This window comes from Rhinoderma darwinii, chromosome 5, assembly GCF_050947455.1.
Source record: "Rhinoderma darwinii isolate aRhiDar2 chromosome 5, aRhiDar2.hap1, whole genome shotgun sequence".
NCBI classification, from domain to species: Eukaryota; Metazoa; Chordata; class Amphibia; order Anura; family Rhinodermatidae; genus Rhinoderma; species Rhinoderma darwinii.
In genome coordinates this window covers 71,936,953-71,955,009 of record NC_134691.1, presented here as the reverse complement: position 1 = coordinate 71,955,009, position 18,057 = coordinate 71,936,953, and the positions used below count along the sequence as shown (strand labels likewise).

General features: G+C 44.9%; 1 protein-coding gene across 1 annotated transcript in view; it reads left to right on the top strand.

Moving 5' to 3' along the window:
• CPA6 (carboxypeptidase A6) overlaps positions 1 to 18,057 on the top strand; it is a 289,404-nt gene that overhangs the window by 258,864 nt on the left and 12,483 nt on the right. Inside the window, exon 8 of the mRNA XM_075828241.1 lies at positions 1,335 to 1,422. Within this exon, the coding sequence (XP_075684356.1) occupies positions 1,335 to 1,422 (88 nt within the window). The remainder of the gene's footprint in view (positions 1 to 1,334; positions 1,423 to 18,057) is intronic.

Below are 18,057 nucleotides of genomic sequence, written 5' to 3'. Positions count from 1 at the left end.
AAGGGAACATACTTTATCTTAAGAGGGTAGTCTGGCTTTAAATAAAAAAAACACATTTTCCAGTTACCTATTATGGAATTCTGAACTAATAAAAAAGGGGTCCTCATTCAGGACCCTCATCTATTAGCTAGACTGGAGAGTGGTTTCAAAGAGTGTCTCACGCTCTGAAGGAATCAGCACCTCTGTGAATTACATGAATAGCCCATTTATTTTAACTGTGTAATATCCGGGGACCAAAAATTTATTTGAATTTATATTTGTGAAAAGAAGTCACTTACTAATATACTTTCATTTTTAATTCTGTACTGAATCGTTCAGTTCAAACCTGGTGAATTGGCGCTGTAAGTCCTGTTGTTTTCCTAATATTGATGATGTGCCGACACGGCCCCATGTGACTGAGGGCTTGTTTCCTGTGCTGTTCGTGTCGGCTTGTTATCAAGCCTATGACAGCAAAGGGGCTGTCACATTGCCTATTGCTGGAGTCCACGAGCAGAGCATCAGCTGGCACTCTGCCCGGGACTCCAGCACTGCTCCCTTCATCACTGTCCATATATGGGCAATGGCAGTGACTTCAGCAGCAGTTCTGTAGTCCCCGGGCAGAGCATCAGCTGATGCTCTGCTCAGGGACTCCAGCAATAGGAAACCCCTGACGTCACTGTCCATATATGGGCAGTGACGTTGGGTGCAGTGTTCGAGTCCCCGGCAGAGCACTAGCTGATGCTTTGCTCAGGGACTCCAGGACTAATTCATCGGGTTTGAACTGAACGATTCAGTACAGAATTAAAAATGAAAGTATATTAGTAAGTGACTTCTTTTCACAATAAAATATAAATACAAAGCAATTTTTGGTCCCCGGATAACCCCTTTAATTTCCCTTGAGGTGGCGTCATGGGTGAATTAAACACTCTCTGGAAAAATCCCCACAGATTACAGCTGATCGCTGGTGTTACAGCAGGAGCACATCCGGTAAACAAAATTATCGTCAATGGACCCTTCGAGGTGTATGTTTACATGTGGTGTGTTTGCTAAGCTTGTCACTTTTTTGTGTTTTTTTTTGTAAAAATGACAGGACAATGTTTTCTTGTCATTAAAAAAAAACAAAACTGTGTAAAATGCATTGAAAATGTCACGTGAAAAAAACACTAAAGAAAAAGATTGTCCAAAGTGGATAATCACTTTAAACAAAAGTACATGACACTGGTAGTAGAGGTGGAAATTTTCCAAAAATATAGCTTCACTTATCTTATACAAATTTAGATAAAATATAAAAAAATACTAAAAGTGTTTCAATGAATATTAATTTATCTAAAGCCATGTCTCTCTTGCACATATAGGATCGTTTTTGGAGAAAAACAAGGTCTAAAATGAGATTAAACTGCTATGGAGTAGATGCTAACAGGAACTGGAAAGTAAACTTTTGTGGTAAGTGTACATTATTTTATCTCATGGAGTGAAGCAGCTTATATTGCTGGGATACTGAGTATTAATCATTTTACACAAAACTCATGAATGATACTCAATCTAAGGTAGAAAGCAAATATTGAAAACTGAAGAAAGAATAACAGCAGATTTGAAACCTGTGACCAGGGCTGGGATTCAAATTTTTAACAACAGGTTCCCTCTTTTGTGGACAAAGACATACGCACGGATAGAGATGAGCGAACCGGGACAACCGAACCCGGGTTCGGTCTGAACTTCAGGAAAAGTTCGGTTCGCAGCGAATCCGAACTTTACCGGGTTCGGCCGAACCCGTTTTGACCGAACCCGGCTACATTTTGGCGCCTGCCACATGTTACATCTAAAATGGAGGATTACAGAAGATCACCTGACATCAGGCTACCCCATAATGCCTTGCAAACGGCTCTCCCAGCCAATCGGGAGGCAGCATAGGGGCGGGCTCAAGCCTGCAATAAAAGTCTATGCACGGAGCTCAGCGGCCATTTTACAGACAGGAGCTGTAGGGATAGCATCTCTGTGCAGTAAGGGAAAGCTTTAGGAATCTAAAAGGCAGGAATTCAGAAATCGAAGGGGCTCATCCACTACTCACTACTCAGCCAGTGTGTGAATACGCTTTTATAAGGGGCTCATCCCCATTGCATCCAACTTGCAACACAGGCAGCCTTTGTAGTAGTACTACAAGGCCCAGCATTCCCTGAGTGCACTGCAGCGAGGCTGATTGAAATTCTCATTCATTGCCATTTGCCAAGCCAGTGTCCGTGTGTGAATACGCTTTTAAAAGGGGCTCATCTCTGGAATAACAATCCAACTTGCCATACAGGCAGCCTAGAAGTACTACAACTCCCAGCATTCCCTGAGTGCACTGCAGCGAGGCTGATTGAAATTCTCATTCATTGCCATTTGCCAAGCCAGTGTCCGTGTGTGAATACGCTTTTAGAAGGGGCTCATCCCCATTGCATCCAACTTGCAATACAGGCAGCCTTTGTAGTAGTGGTAGTAGTAGTACTACAAGGCCCAGCATTCCCTGAGTGCACTGCAACGAGGCTGATTGAAATTCTCATTCATTGCCATTTGCCAAGCCAGTGTCCGTGTGTGAATACGCTTTTAAAAGGGGCTCATCCCTGGAATAACAATCCAACTTGCCATACAGGCAGCCTAGAAGTACTACAACGCCCAGCATTCCCTGAGTGCACTGCAGCGAGGCTGATTGAAATTCTCATTCATTGCCATTTGCCAAGCCAGTGTCCGTGTGTGAATACGCTTTTAAAAGGGGCTCATCCCTGGCCGTTATTAACAGGAATAACAATCCAACTTGCCATACAGGCAGCCTAGTAGTACTACAAGGCCCAGCATTCCCTGAGTGCACTGCAGCGAGGCTGATTGAAATTCTCATTCATTGCCATTTGCCAAGCCAGTGTCCGTGTGTGAATACGCTTTTAAAAGGGGCTCATCCCTGGCCGTTATTAACAGGAATAACAATCCAACTTGCCATACAGGCAGCCTAGTAGTACTACAAGGCCCAGCATTCCCTGAGTGCACTGCAGCGAGGCTGATTGAAATTCTCATTCATTGCCATTTGCCAAGCCAGTGTCCGTGTGTGAATACGCTTTTAAAAGGGGCTCATCCCTGGCTGTTATTAACAGGAATAACAATCCAACTTGCCATACAGGCAGCCTAGTAGTACTACAAGGCCCAGCATTCCCTGAGTGCACTGCAGCGAGGCTGATTGAAATTCTCATTCATTGCCATTTGCCAAGCCAGTGTCAGTGTGTGAATACGCTTTTAGAAGGGGCTCTGAAATGTCTGGGAAAAAAAAGGTTGTGAAAGGACGGGGTAGAGGAAGAAACACCCATGCCGTCTCTTCTTCCAGTCCAAATGTTGGATCTGTTGGTGCCAGACCCAGTAGCAGCATTTGTGGCACAAGACATGTGCCCAGTTCCACTAGTAGCAGCTGCAATGTGCCTGCTCGTAGTAGTATCAGCAAGCCAGACTTGTCCATCTCCTCCGGTGGGCGGGTTACTTTAGACAATACGGCCATTGTGGACTGGTTGGCTGGCTCGCGGTCATCTCAGCAGGAAGATTCTGACGATCTGGCTTCAAGCCAGGTTTCGTTGGATTCCAGATCCTCTACAGTTCCTTGGCACGGTGACAGTAGTAATATAGGTATTTCTAGCGTTTCCATTCCATCATCTATGTCTTCGCTCCCCCTTCCTAGCGAGAAGCCATCTTTCCTGAGAGTCCTAAGAGACATCTCCTCGGGTGCGAAGGAAGATACTGAACAACATAGTGATGATGATGATTTGTTTTCCGCGAGTCAGCCAACGGAGTGTGTTGCGGCGGTGGTGGAGGTAGAAGCGGTGACCGAGACGCATAGCTTCGGTAGTGGGGGTGTTGGTGGTGGTAGCCGTGGTGGCAGACGCGGTAATGAGGGGGGGCATGGAGCCCGCCATGATGTCACATCACATTCACAACACAGTGACAGAAGTGGCGGGGATGATGAGGAAGGCTATGATGATGATGTTGTTTTAGACAGGACGTGGGAACCAGGTGACGAGGTGATGATGGCGTCAGAGGAGGAGGGTAGTAGTGGCGGCACTGGATGTGATAAACAGCCAAGCCGAGGTAGGGGCAGAAGTCAATCTGCAAAACGTTGCAGCGGTAGGGTCAGCTCAGGAGCCGGTGACGGCGACACAGATGCTGGTGTAGGCTCCCGAAAAAAGCCTGCCAGACAAGGGGCAAGCTCGGGTGGTTGTGGTGGTGGTGGTGGACGTGGTACTACCTCTTTACGGTACTCTGCCGTGTGGCAATTTTTCTTTACCTTCCCGGAGGAGGAAAACATGGCACAGTGCCGTATCTGCAAGCAGAAAGTAAGACGTGGGCAGGGCAGCAATGTAGGAACTACTGCTTTACGTAAACACATGGAACGGCATCACAAGGCCATGTGGGACAATCAACATGCCCCACCATCATGTACATCTAATGAAGACCCCTCTTCCGCTGCTGCTGCTGCTCCGAGTCCCTGTCATCTAAGTAGTAGCCAGGCCTTATCCTCCATGTCGTTGTCATCATCATCATCACTGTCATCTAGTGCTCCTCCTATGTCCCGTCAGTTATCCATTACGGAATCGTTGTCCAATAAGCAACAATATATACCCAGTCATCCACTTGTCGTGCGGCTTAATTCACACCTGGCTAAGTTGTTGGTGGTGCAGTCGCTGCCGTACCACCTGGTCGACTCCGCCGGCTTCAAGCAATTGATGGCGTGCGCTCAGCCTAGGTGGCGAATACCTAGCCGACATTACTTCTCCAAAACAGCTGTCCCTGCCTTGCACAAGCATGTGGAGGAAAAGGTGTCCAAGTCCTTGCAATTATCCGTGTGCAGCAGGGTACATGCCACCGTCGACACGTGGAGCAGCAACTATGGGCAGGGACAGTACATGTCTTTCACGGCCCACTGGGTCAATATTTTGCAGTCCGATGCACCACCGCAGCAATGCCAGGCATTACCACCTCCACGCTTGTATGTTTCTAGTTCAACTCCGGACACCAGGCGCCTACCATCCTTCTCCTCCTACTCCTCCTTCTTGCCTTCCTGCTTGGAGGTCTTCCCGTCCCTGACAGGACACAGCGTATCTTCCACTCCTCCTCCCTCCTCTTTTCATAGGTGCAAGGTGAAGCGCCACAACGCTGTCTTACACCTGCTGAGCCTGGGCGAGAAAAGCCACACAGGGCAGGAGCTGCTGCTGTGCATCAAGGAGGAAATCGCACGCTGGCTGTCTCCTCTGAAACGCACACTGGGCAATGTTGTCTCTGATAACGGCAAGAACGTTGTGGCTGCATTGCGTCTAGGTCACCTGGCACATGTGATAAATCTGGTCATAACACGCTTCTTAAAGTCATATGTTGGTTTGAAGGGTGTGCTGGCCATGTCCAGGAGGGTTTGCGTTCGCTTTAGACGTTCGTATGCATTTAAAGAGGCTCTGTCACCAGATTTTGCAACCCCTATCTGCTATTGCAGCAGATAGGCGCTGCAATGTAGATTACAGTAACGTTTTTATTTTAAAAAAACGAGCATTTTTGGCCAAGTTATGACCATTTTTGTAGTTGTGCAAATGAGGCTTGCAAAAGTCCAAGTGGGTGTGTTTAAAAGTAAAAGTCCAAGTGGGCGTGTATTATGTGCGTACATCGGGGCGTGTTTACTACTTTTACTAGCTGGGCGCTAGTAAAAGTAGATCGACTTACCTGCAAACGCTGATGCTGCTGCAGAATCAACTGTAGCCTCTGGTGCCGATGTGGCCGACACGATGCAGGACCTGTGAGTGACGTCACAGATCTGCACTGTCAGAAGCTGGGCGTTCTGAAGAGAAGTGGATGATACTTCTCTTCAGAGCACCCAGCTAGTAAAAGTATTAAAAACGCCCCGATGTACGCACATAATACACGCCCACTTGGACTTTTACTTTTAAACACACCCACTTGGACTTTTGCAAGCCTCATTTGCATAACTACAAAAATGGTCATAACTTGGCCAAAAATGCTCGTTTTTTAAAAATAAAAACGTTACTGTAATCTACATTGCAGCGCCTATCTGCTGCAATAGCAGATAGGGGTTGCAAAATCTGGTGACAGAGCCTCTTTGAGCACGCCCTCCTGGACTTGCAGCATCAAAACAATCTCCCAGAACACAGCCTGATTTGCGACTTTCCAACACGATTTGAATTCCACCCTGCACATGTTGGACCGTCTGTACGAACAGCGGAAAGCCGTGAATGATTTCCTGATGCAGCAGACGGGCAGTGTTTGGAGCCAGTGTAATTTCGAGCTCAGGCACTGGCAGCTGGTTAGAGACGCATGTCGCGTTTTGAGGCCCTTTGAAGAGGCCACACGATTTGTGAGCCGTGACGCTAGCGGAATGAACGATGTTATGCCGCTGATATTCATTATGGAGCAAACGCTCACAGCGATGATTCAGCAAAGGATGGAGGAAGGATCACATCTGGCTATGGATGATGAGGAGGAGGAGGATGAGGAAACAGGACCTGAAGAGGAGCTGGATTTGGAGATAGAATCACAGGAAGGGATAGGGGACGAGGCAGCCGCACAACATGACAGTGATGGTGGTGATGACGAGTCTGACGACGACCTTGATGATGGACAACCATGGCAGTATGGGGCGGAGATGGAACCAACCGGGCCCTCTGAAACGCTGGCCAGGATGGCGAGCTGTATGCTTCGTTACTTGCGCGCTGACTGTCGTATTGTTAGCATGAAGCAAAGAGATGACTACTGGATAGCCACACTTTTAGACCCTCGGTATAAAGCCAGAATGGGGGAGTTTTTTGCGCCTTCCGAGAGGGAGGCAAAATTGGCTTATTATAGAGAGAAGCTATGCAGCCAGCTTGTCACGGCTTTCAAACGGCAAACACCCGCTGCAAGCATGTCTGACCGGGGGGCCACTCTCCGCTCCCCACTGTCTCATCGTTTCCACCGCCTCTGGCAGAGCTACCTCTGCAATAGGCGGCAGCCGTGGCAGCAGCGGCAGCAGCAGCAGCAGCAGCAGCCAATTCAGTTTGGAAAATATGATGACAACATTTTTACATCCAATACCCCGACCTGACACACATCGTAGTACTAGTCACCAAAGGGATGTTCACCATCTCCAGGTGCAGCACCTAAACAACCAGGTTCACTCGTACCTGGACTGTGCCCTTTCTCCGTCAGAAATGCTGATCCCAGACCCCATGGACTTCTGGGTCAGCAGATTGGATCATTGGCAAGAACTGGCCCAGTTTGCCATGGGTGTACTGTCTTGTCCACCCTCCAGTGTAGCGTCAGAGAGGGTATTCAGCGCAGCAGGGGGCTTCGTCACCCCTAAGCGAACAAGATTGTCCGCCAACAGCTTGGAAAATCTCACGTTTCTGAAAATGAATCAAGCGTGGATCGGTGAGGATTTTAAAACCCCTGTGCCTGATGCCACTGATTAGATCTGACATTGCTGCTGCTGCTGCCGCTGCCGCCTGCTACTGCCGCCTGCTACTACGGGATTCTGTCCTGTCCACTCTTTTTTTAATGTGCCGCTGTTGGTGCTGCAGCTGCTACTACTTCTACCACCAATCCACCCCAGTGCCGTCTGCTACAAGCAGGCCTGCCCCACCAGAGGGCTTTGTCCTGTGACTCTCCAGTCTCTTTTTTTAATGTGCTGCTACTACTGCTACTACTGCTTGCACCCTTGCTGTCTGTGTTGGCTAGTACCTCTACTACCACCAATACACCTACACTGCCATCTGCTACAAGCAGGCCTGAGGCCTGCCCCACTACAGGGCTTTGTCCTCCTGTGACTGTCCAGTCTCTTTTTTTTAATGTGCTGCTACTACTGCTACTACTGCTTGCACCCTTGCTGTCTGTGTTGGCTACCTTAACCTCTACTACCACCAATACACCTCTACTGCCGTCTGCTACAAGCAGGCCTGAGGCCTGCCCCACTACAGGGCTTTGTCCTCCTGTGACTGTCCAGTCTCTTTTTTTTAATGTGCTGCTACTACTGCTACTACTGCTTGCACCCTTTCTGTCTGTGTTGGCTACCTCTACTACCACCAATTCACCTACACTGCCGTCTGCTACAAGCAGGCCTGAGGCCTGCCCCACCACAGGGCTTTGTCCTCCTGTGACTGTCCAGTCTCTTTTTTTAATGTGCTGCTACTACTGCTACTACTGCTTGCACCCTTGCTGTCTGTGTTGGCTACCTCGACTACTACCACCAATACACCTCCACTGCCGCCCGTCTGCTACAAGCAGGCCTGAGGCCTGCCCCACCACAGGGCTTTGTCCTCCTGTGACTGTCCAGTCTCTTTTTTTAATGTGCTACTACTACTACTACTACTACTACCACCCTTGCTGTCTGTGTTGGCTACCTCTACTACCACCAATACACCTCCACTGCCGCCCGTCTGCTACAAGCAGACCTACCCCACCACAGGGCTTTGTCCTGTGACTGTCGTCCAGTCTCTTTTTTTAATGTGCTGCTGCTACTACCAGTCTACCACCCTTGCTGTCTGTGTTGGCTAGTCTACCTCTACTACCACCAATACACCTCCACTGCCGTCTGCTACAAGCAGGCCTGAGGCCTGCCCCACTACAGGGCTTTGTCCTCCTGTGACTGTCCAGTCTCTTTTTTTTAATGTGCTGCTACTACTGCTACTACTGCTTGCACCCTTGCTGTCTGTGTTGGCTAGTACCTCTACTACCACCAATATACCTACACTGCCGCCCGTCTGCTACAAGCAGGCCTACCCCACCACAGGGCTATGTCCTGTGACTGTCGTCCAGTCTCTTTTTTTAATGTGCTGCTGCTACTACCAGTCTACCACCCTTGCTGTCTGTGTTGGCTAGTCTACCTCTACTACCACCAATACACCTCCACTGCCGTCTGCTACAAGCAGGCCTGAGGCCTGCCCCACCACAGGGCTATGTCCTCCTGTGACTGTCCAGTCTCTTTTTTTAATGTGCTGCTACTACTGCTTGCACCCTTGCTGTCTGTGTTGGCTACCTCGACTACTACCACCAATACACCTCTACTGCCGCCCGTCTGCTACAAGCAGGCCTGCCCCACCACAGGGCTTTGTCCTGTGACTGTCGTCCAGTGTCTTTTAATGTGCTGCTACTACTCACCTTTGCCAATAAAAATGGTCAATTTTTGGAGGGCTTGTGAAAAGCCATTGCTTGTTGCTTTTACATCCATGTATGGAAGAACCCCGGCAGGCATCTGCCAATAAAAAGGGTAAATTTTTGGAGGGCTTGTGAAAAGCCATTGCTTGTTGCTTTAATGCTTTTACATCCATGTATGGAAGAACCCCGGCAGGCATCTGCCAATAAAAAGGGTCAATTTTTGGAGGGCTTGTGAAAAGCCATTGCTTGTTGCTTTTACATCCATGTATGGAAGAACCCCGGCAGGCATCTGCCAATAAAAAGGGTCAATTTTTGGAGGGCTTGTGAAAAGCCATTGCTTGTTGCTTTTACATCCATGTATGGAAGAACCCCGGCAGGCATCTGCCAATAAAAAGGGTCAATTTTTGGAGGGCTTGTGAAAAGCCATTGCTTGTTGCTTTAATGCTTTTACATCCATGTATGGAAGAACCCCGGCAGGCATCTGCCAATAAAAAGGGTCAATTTTTGGAGGGCTTGTGAAAAGCCATTGCTTGTTGCTTTTACATCCATGTATGGAAGAACCCCGGCAGGCATCTGCCAATAAAAAGGGTCCGTTTTTTGAGGGCTTGTGAAAAGCCATGCTTGTTGCTTTCACATCCATGTATGGAAGAACCCCGGCAGGCATCTGCCAATAAAAAGGGTCAATTTTTGGAGGGCTTGTGAAAAGCCATTGCTTGTTGCTTTTACATCCATGTATGGAAGAACCCCGGCAGGCATCTGCCAATAAAAAGGGTCAATTTTTGGAGGGCTTGTGAAAAGCCATTGCTTGTTGCTTTTACATCCATGTATGGAAGAACCCCGGCAGGCATCTGCCAATAAAAAGGGTCAATTTTTGGAGGGCTTGTGAAAAGCCATTGCTTGTTGCTTTTACATCCATGTATGGAAGAACCCCGGCAGGCATCTGCCAATAAAAAGGGTCAGTTTTTTTAGGGCTTGTGAAAAGCCATGCTTGTTGCTTTCACATCCATGTATGGAAGAACCCCGGCAGGCAACTGCCAATAAAAAGGGTCAATTTTTGGAGGGCTTGTCAAAAGCCATTGCTTCTTCTTTTACCACCTTATATGTATGAACCCTGGCAGGCATCTGCCGCCTAAAATGGTTAATTTTTGTACCTTTTTTAACAATGCATTAAGCATACAACATGCACAAGTGCAGTGGTTTCTGTTAGTTATCTCCGTGTCCCATCCGTTTTCCTAGAGCCATACATGTTGGCGTAACTTTGACACCAACTTTGCATTAAAGACAGCTCAAAAGTACTTGGATACACTCATGGGTGACCTAAGAGTGTTATACAGGGCTTCTAGGGCTTTAAAACAGTGTTATACACGATTTTTAGGGGCTTTCTTGTATTACAGGTTCGGTCAGAACTAGTTCGGTCCGAATCAAACTTTTGTACGAAATTCGGCGAACTTGCCGAACCGAACTTTTCATAAGTTCGCTCATCTCTACGCACAGACTTCGGGTTCCGGCGCTGACATGTGAGGAAGGTGAAAGGAGTTCTCCGGACATCCCTTCTCATAAACCGACCTTTACATCAGTCAAGACCAAGCAGACACTTTGGATTTTTTTTCCCTGATCTCGGGCAGAGCACCGGAGAGTTAATGAGAGCTCTTTCTGAAGCCGGACTTTCAATCTGCGGTACATACCTCATTGTGCCTGACGCCGATGTTGGTACTCGGGGAACCCTGGTGTGGTCGTGGCTCAATTGCTGAATCGCAGTTGTGAGAGACGTATCAGAGCGGCTATCGTCTTGCAAAGGAGGTGAATCGCTTCTTTTATATAAAGAATTGGCCCTGATTCTTTGGCGCCAAAAGCCATGTGTATTCTAGCTAGTGGCGGTGAGCGCCATCTTGATTTGATCCGCCGTGCACTAATCTGGTCTTTTGTTGTGGAGTACCGCATATCTGGGCTGCCTAAGGTACATTCTCTGTGGGGGCTTTGGAGAGTCTCGTCTGTAAGCCCACTATGCCCCCTGTGACAAGAAAGGAGAAGCAGGCAGTAAGCCGTTCTTTCTCAGATCACGAAGACCAGTTATCTGATGATTATAGCATGGAGCCAGCACCTGGTTTGGCGACGATGATAGACTATAAAAAAACTGGCTATAGAAGTAGCCAAAGATATCACTCCAGACATACAGGACACTTTAGCGGCTACTATATCGGCCTCATTGCAACTAATCAAAATGACATTATCCAGCATGGAACGTGCATAGATGAGGCGGAACAGCGCATCTCCATGTTGGAGGATGATGCTGCTGATACGCACGGGAAACTTCAGAAGCTCTTAAGTGAGAAGCAACGGATGTTACTAAAATTGATGATCTAGAAAATAAGTCAAGACGCAATAATATCCGAATAGTGGGTCTTCCGGAGAATATACCGGCCCTACACTTAAAACGCATATGTGACTATGACCTGCCAAAGATGCTGAATATGGATGGCCCTTGTAAAGTGGAAAGAGCACATAGAGTGGGATCAGATCTTACAAGACCCGACGGGGTCCAACGACGCTAAATGGAGCATCAGTTATGTTGTTTGGAGATTATTCGGCAGAAGTCTCAAAAAAACTCAAAGATGGATCATAGTCCATTTGGTTATGCTTGATTGGTATGAATGTCATAATGAGACAGTGGAGTCATACGAATATGTTAGATAGCATATATGGATATAGGCGATTTCACAGCTATAGTTGACTGTTGTAGTGTTAACACCTTATATGTGCTTGGTCCGATGTTTGCTGATTATATCTGAAGGTTGATTTGAGAAAGTAACATGTCAGAAAAAAGTGAAGTGCCAAGTGATAATTGTGGTAGCAGAATAAGAAAAGTTGCATTGTTTGCTAAAAGTTTTGGTTCATTGTTACATGGCGGATATTACCAAAAATCAGATTTTGGCTCAAAGAGGCAAAGGTATCTTGTTCTTCCCTAATCTATTTATTTTCATAACATACATCATCCTAAGCTATGCTCAGGGCATTCGGTCTACTATCATAGCAGGTTATTTTTTGTTATTTTATGAGAGTAGTGACATGGAATGTTAAGGGTCTTTTGTCCCCCGTCCCCCCCGTCCCGTCCCGTCCCCCCCCCCCCCCCCCCGCAAGAGATCTATGGTCCTGAGACATTTACATAAATTGAAAGCTGACTTAGCCATGATGCAGGAGACAAAGGATTCTTGGAATGCGGAAATCTTGGGTGGGGGAGGTATATGGGTCATCGGCAATTCATAAGAAAAATGGGGTGATGGTTCTGATACACAAAAATTTTGCATCCACAGTACGCTCGAAGAGTATAGATTCCGAGGGACGATTAATACACATCTTACTAGATAGTCAATTAGGAGAAGTTAGTACATACAATATATATGCATGTAATTCAAGTAATCGCACGTTTTTCCAGGCTCTCCAATCTGCACTTTTAGCTGATAGTAGTGTGATAAAGTTAGTGGTAGGAGACTTTAATTCAGTCATGAACACTGCTGAAGATAGAAAACGAACTGTAATGACACAGTCCCCTGCTACAGCTGGACTTTTATCTGATCTTTTTCATGTCACACATATGAATGATAGTTAGAGGCATATGCATCCAGACAGTAGAGAATATACTTATTTTTCACCACATCATAAATCTTGGTCCAGATTAGATTACATCTTTCTGTGCTCGCACTTATTGCAAAGGATAGAACAATTTGACATTACCAGCATGATTATATCTGATCATGCTCCAGTTTGACTAGTGTTGGCAGACGCTCATCCGAAGGGGGGTGACTTCATTTGGAAATTTCCGACTTTTCTAGCACCTGATGAGGGATTTCAGGATCTCTTACGAGGTTGGTGGTTAGAATATGATAGTGATAATGCGGAAAATAGATCAGATCCTGTGTTATATTGGGAAATGGCTAAGGCTGTCTTGTGGGGGAGACTTATAGCTTATGTTACACACAAGAAAAAGCAGACTTTTCAGAGATATAGGGAGTATAGTGATAGTCTTAGAGAAGCATATTCTTCCTTTTTAGCTGATCCATCTCCAGACAAACAGACCAAATGGAAAGACGCTAAAAGACTTTGAGACGTGGTTAAATAGAAAGGAGACGTTTGGTAGGTCAATTTACGAGGCTGAACTTTTTCGTTTTGGTAACAAAGCTGGGAGGATGTTGGCAGGGTTGTCAAGAGGTTTCCGACCACATACACACATAACAAGGTTGAAGGATCACACGGGACAAACACACTCTGAGCTAGAACGATGAATGATATTTTTTAAAATTGTTATCAGAAGCTGTGTGATAACACTCCCACTTCTCCCCAAAATGACATTAGGGGGAGTCAGTTTCTATCTACACTATCTATGCCTGTTCTGACTCCGGAACAACTGGAAGGTCTTAATGCCCCAATTACATTGGAAGAGTTACAATTAGCTATTAGGGATCTGTCAAACGGTAAAGCGCCGGGGCCTGATGGATATCCGGCTGAGTTCTACAAAATATTACAGGAACAGATATCTTCGACATTAGTATCTTACTTTAACTCCTTGTTGCACGGTGCTAAAATACCTGATGCGGCGAATACGGCATATATTAAGGTTTTGCCTAAGGCTGGGAAGGATCTTTCACAACCAGGCTCATATAGGCCCATTTCATTAATCAATCAAGATCTCAAACTGATCTCAAAGCTCATGGCAACGAGACTTGCGCAATTGATGCCTTTATTAGTGGGACCATCACAGGTGGGATTTATCAAGGGCATAGCTGCAGTAACAAACATCAGGAAAGTTTTAGGGGTATTGGATGGGATTCAGGCTCGGTCATCGCTATCCAACCAATCTGCACTTGTGCTGTTGGATGCTGAAAAAGCTTTTGATAATGTTGAGTGGCGATGGCTGAACATGTTTTATATAAATTTAATATCCAGGGAGATTTTAGAATGTATTTACGAACATTGTATACTAATCCCACGGCGGCAGTATGTACGCCGTGGTTGCGATCCATGTCATTCCCTTTACATAAGGGGACGCGACAGGGATGCCCTATGTCACCTTTGCTGTTCGATTTAGCGTTGGAACAGTTGGTTCTTGTATTAAACAATGAACGGCTGTTCGTATGTATAGGAAATGAGGAGGTGAAATCAGCTGTATTTGCAGACAATATTTTATTGTTCCTTTCACACGAATCGCAACATTTGCAAAAGATCTTTGATATGTTTCATGATTATGGATCTTTTGCAGGACTTAGGATTAACACAACTAAAAGCGAGTTATTGAGTTTATCATCACGCAACCATTCCAGAGACATAGAAATCCGTCAGACAGGTATTAAGATTGCGAAAACTCATATAACATATTTAGGGATACAGATAGGGAAAACACCGGGATCACTGTATCATTTAAATTATGGACCTCTATTTCATAAAATAAAGCTTGAACAGGAGAAATGGCAACATTACCACTTTCCATGTTTGGTACATGTCATCTGTTTAAGATGATTTCGTTTTCCAGGTTGTTATATCCACTCCAGACTTTACCTATCCTTTTGAGGCATAAGGACATCAAAGATTTTAATACCGCTATTTCAAAGTTCATCTGGTTAAAAAAATGTTCGCATACTTCTTTAGCCAAGCTGCAGGGTTATCATTGGCAAGGTGGGGTGAACATACCGCATTTGAGGGGATATAATGTTGCCAGTCTTTTTCAACATGTGTTGGATTGGACACATCACTCCAGTTATTATTCGAATTATGGATTAGAGACAGCATTAGCAGGGAAGTATGATCTTACAGCTCTATTACATACTAAATTGGCATCTCTTCCGAAACATTTCAGGACTTCTATACTTTTGAGAGGTCCTATTATGTGTTGGAAATAGGTGAGGAAAAAATCCGGCTTATCTTATCAATTGTCAAAACATTTACCTCTCTGGTCACATGTAGATTTTACGGCCGAAAATTCGAGTACTCTCTTTGATATGTGGAAGCAGAGGGGGATAAAAACAGTGGGTCACATACTACATGTCTCGGAGCCTAGAATAAAAACATTGTCTGAATTGGTGGGGGAGTTTGGGATCCTTCCGTCCAACTTTCTCCAATATTTACAAATTAAATCTTGCTGTACAAAATTGGTAAGAAATCTGGAAAAATAAATTGAAGATAACACTTTTGACGACTTTGTAGGGGAAGAATCGCATAGAAAGTCGTTATCTGTCTTATACAAAACAATCAAGGGTTTATATATACGGATAGTTTCGAGTAATCATTTTGCATATTGCAGGCGCATACTGAATATACCAGACGTTAATGCTTATATCTTGGAAGGTTGGAAGGCAGTGAGAAAGCATGTTATCAGCGAAGTATGGAGGAAAACTAATTTCAGACTCATGCATGCGGCTATTTGTGCCTTTAACATACCACCCAATGCTAATAACCCAACTAGAATACATGCACATCCGAAATGCACCCAACCGCACACTGATTTATATCATGGTATTTGGTTGTGTCCTGATACACAAGGATACTGCAGGGTGGTTTTAGACTACATACAAAAACTCGGGGGCGGAACGTTACCAATGACTCCTATGCTTCTCCTCTTTCATTCAATATCCTCATTAGATATGGATGAGGAGGAGTCCTTGCAACATGTACCTTCACTAGTACATATAATATTACTTGCTGCCGAACGAGGTATTTTAGAAAATTGGTTAGAATCAAACTTACCATCTTTGGATCAATTAGTACAGCAGTTGAAGATTTGTATGTACTCAGATAAATTTGATGCAGTAAAGCATAGGAAAAAAAAACAATGTGCTTTTTCAAAAGATGGAAACCATTTATTGTACAATTATCTGATTCGGATATTGGAGATGTGATGACGGGATTTCAATATACATCATGGTATCTCACTGAAGATCTTAAAGAGACTTTAGGTAAACTGAAAGTCGTACCACCGAGATGTTAGATAGCAATATACGTCTGGAAGATGAGAAAATTGATATAACAAGATCTTTTGGTATAGAATAAGATGGTAACTATCAGCGACTGTTCATTTCTAATGTAATGTGTTGTTGAATTATACTTACTTGTTAAAAATTTCAAATGATGCACTTTATATGCTTTTGTCAGTGCTCAGCGGCACAAATGTCTGTTTTCTATATCTGAATGTGCAATAAAAATTGTTTGAAAAAAACAAAACATACGCACCACAGAGGGGGGGGGGGTCACGGTATTTTGTGGTGTATCGCGCCATTGAAAATGATTCTAATAATAAAATAAAACAATTACGATATTCCAAATACCCCCTACATTAAAGTGGACTCTAAATAAAGAAATTCCTTGTCCAGAATGTTTTAGTGTGGATTGCCACACTATGTATATAATTACATAAGCGTACAGACCCACCCACACATTATATTAAACTCACCCATTACGTATAGACCTATATGCAAACATTCAATATCCTAAGCGTGCTCAGCCCATTTAGTTAGGCTGTGCACATGAGACGGGTGGAGGACAGTGCGGCAGGCGCAGTAAGCCACGATGGATCTGGCAGCTAATGCACAGATATGGTGCCAGGACCAAGCTCAATACATATATACTGCACCAGAACTAAGCTCAGTACATATATACAACACCAGAACCAAGCTCAGTACATATATACAACACCAGAACAAAGCTCAGTACATATATACAACACCAGAACCAAGCTCAGTACATATATACAACACCATAACCAAGCTTAGTACCTAAATGCAACACCAGAACCTAAGGGCCAGTTCACAGAGTTTTCTGACAGATTTCGTCAGAAAACACGCCCAAAAATGACCATAAATGCCTCCCATTGATTTCAATGGGAGGTGGAGGCGTTTTTTTCCCGTGAGCGGAGAAACCGGCTCGCAGAAAAAAAGAAGAGACATGCCCTATCTTCGGGCGTTTACACCTTTTACCTCCCATTGACATCAATGGGAGGCATAGAAAGCGTATTTCGCAGCGGTTTTTGCCCGCGGCGCTCAATGGCCGCGGGCGAAAAACGCCACAAAAATCGGCGTGCAGGCAGAGCAAAAACTGAAAACTGAATTTTGAGACAGATTTTCTGCCTGCAAAAACCTCTGTGTGAGACCAGCCTTAGACCCTGCTCTGTGTATTCTAGGGGACACAAGTAAACTGACAGGTTAAACATTTTACATATTGATTATATCTCAGATACTAATGTGTCTGAGAAATATCCTTCTCTATTGCTGGATGTCTTTAACACTGGATGAATGGAAGAATACGGTTATGGAGAAGGTATTATTGGAATAATCGGTTTAATAAAAAAACTTTCACTTACACTTGGGATTTATGGATCAAAACAACCCTTGCCCATATACAACAAATATTTACTATCTGATTAATGATTAATTTATTTTTCTCTGCTGGGATTGGTGGGAGGGAATTTATCTATCGTACATATGTAATAATGTTGATCATTCTTAACTACGATTTGTTTGTAATCTTGCTTATGCAAATACACTAATATTTTAGAAAACTGCGTAACGGCTATTCCCTTATGTATGTCTATTATATTTACTATGTATATTTATTACCAGAATCTTTACAAGCAGGGGCAACCATACAACCAAGTTCTACCATAATATTCTATCTCGATTTAATCTTCATTTCTATCAAGTCTACAGAGTATACATGTATGAGGCAATGAGCTGAGCAGGCCATTAAAGGGGTTTTCCCACAGAGACATTTATGACATTTCCACAGGATATGTCATAAATTTCAGATAGATGCAAGTCCCACCTCTGGGACCCGCACCTATCTCTAGAACGGGGTTTAGAGGACCCCATTTTAGAGATAGGTGTGGGTCCCAGAGGTGGTACCCGCATCTATCTGACATTTATGACACATCCTGTGGATATAAACAACACA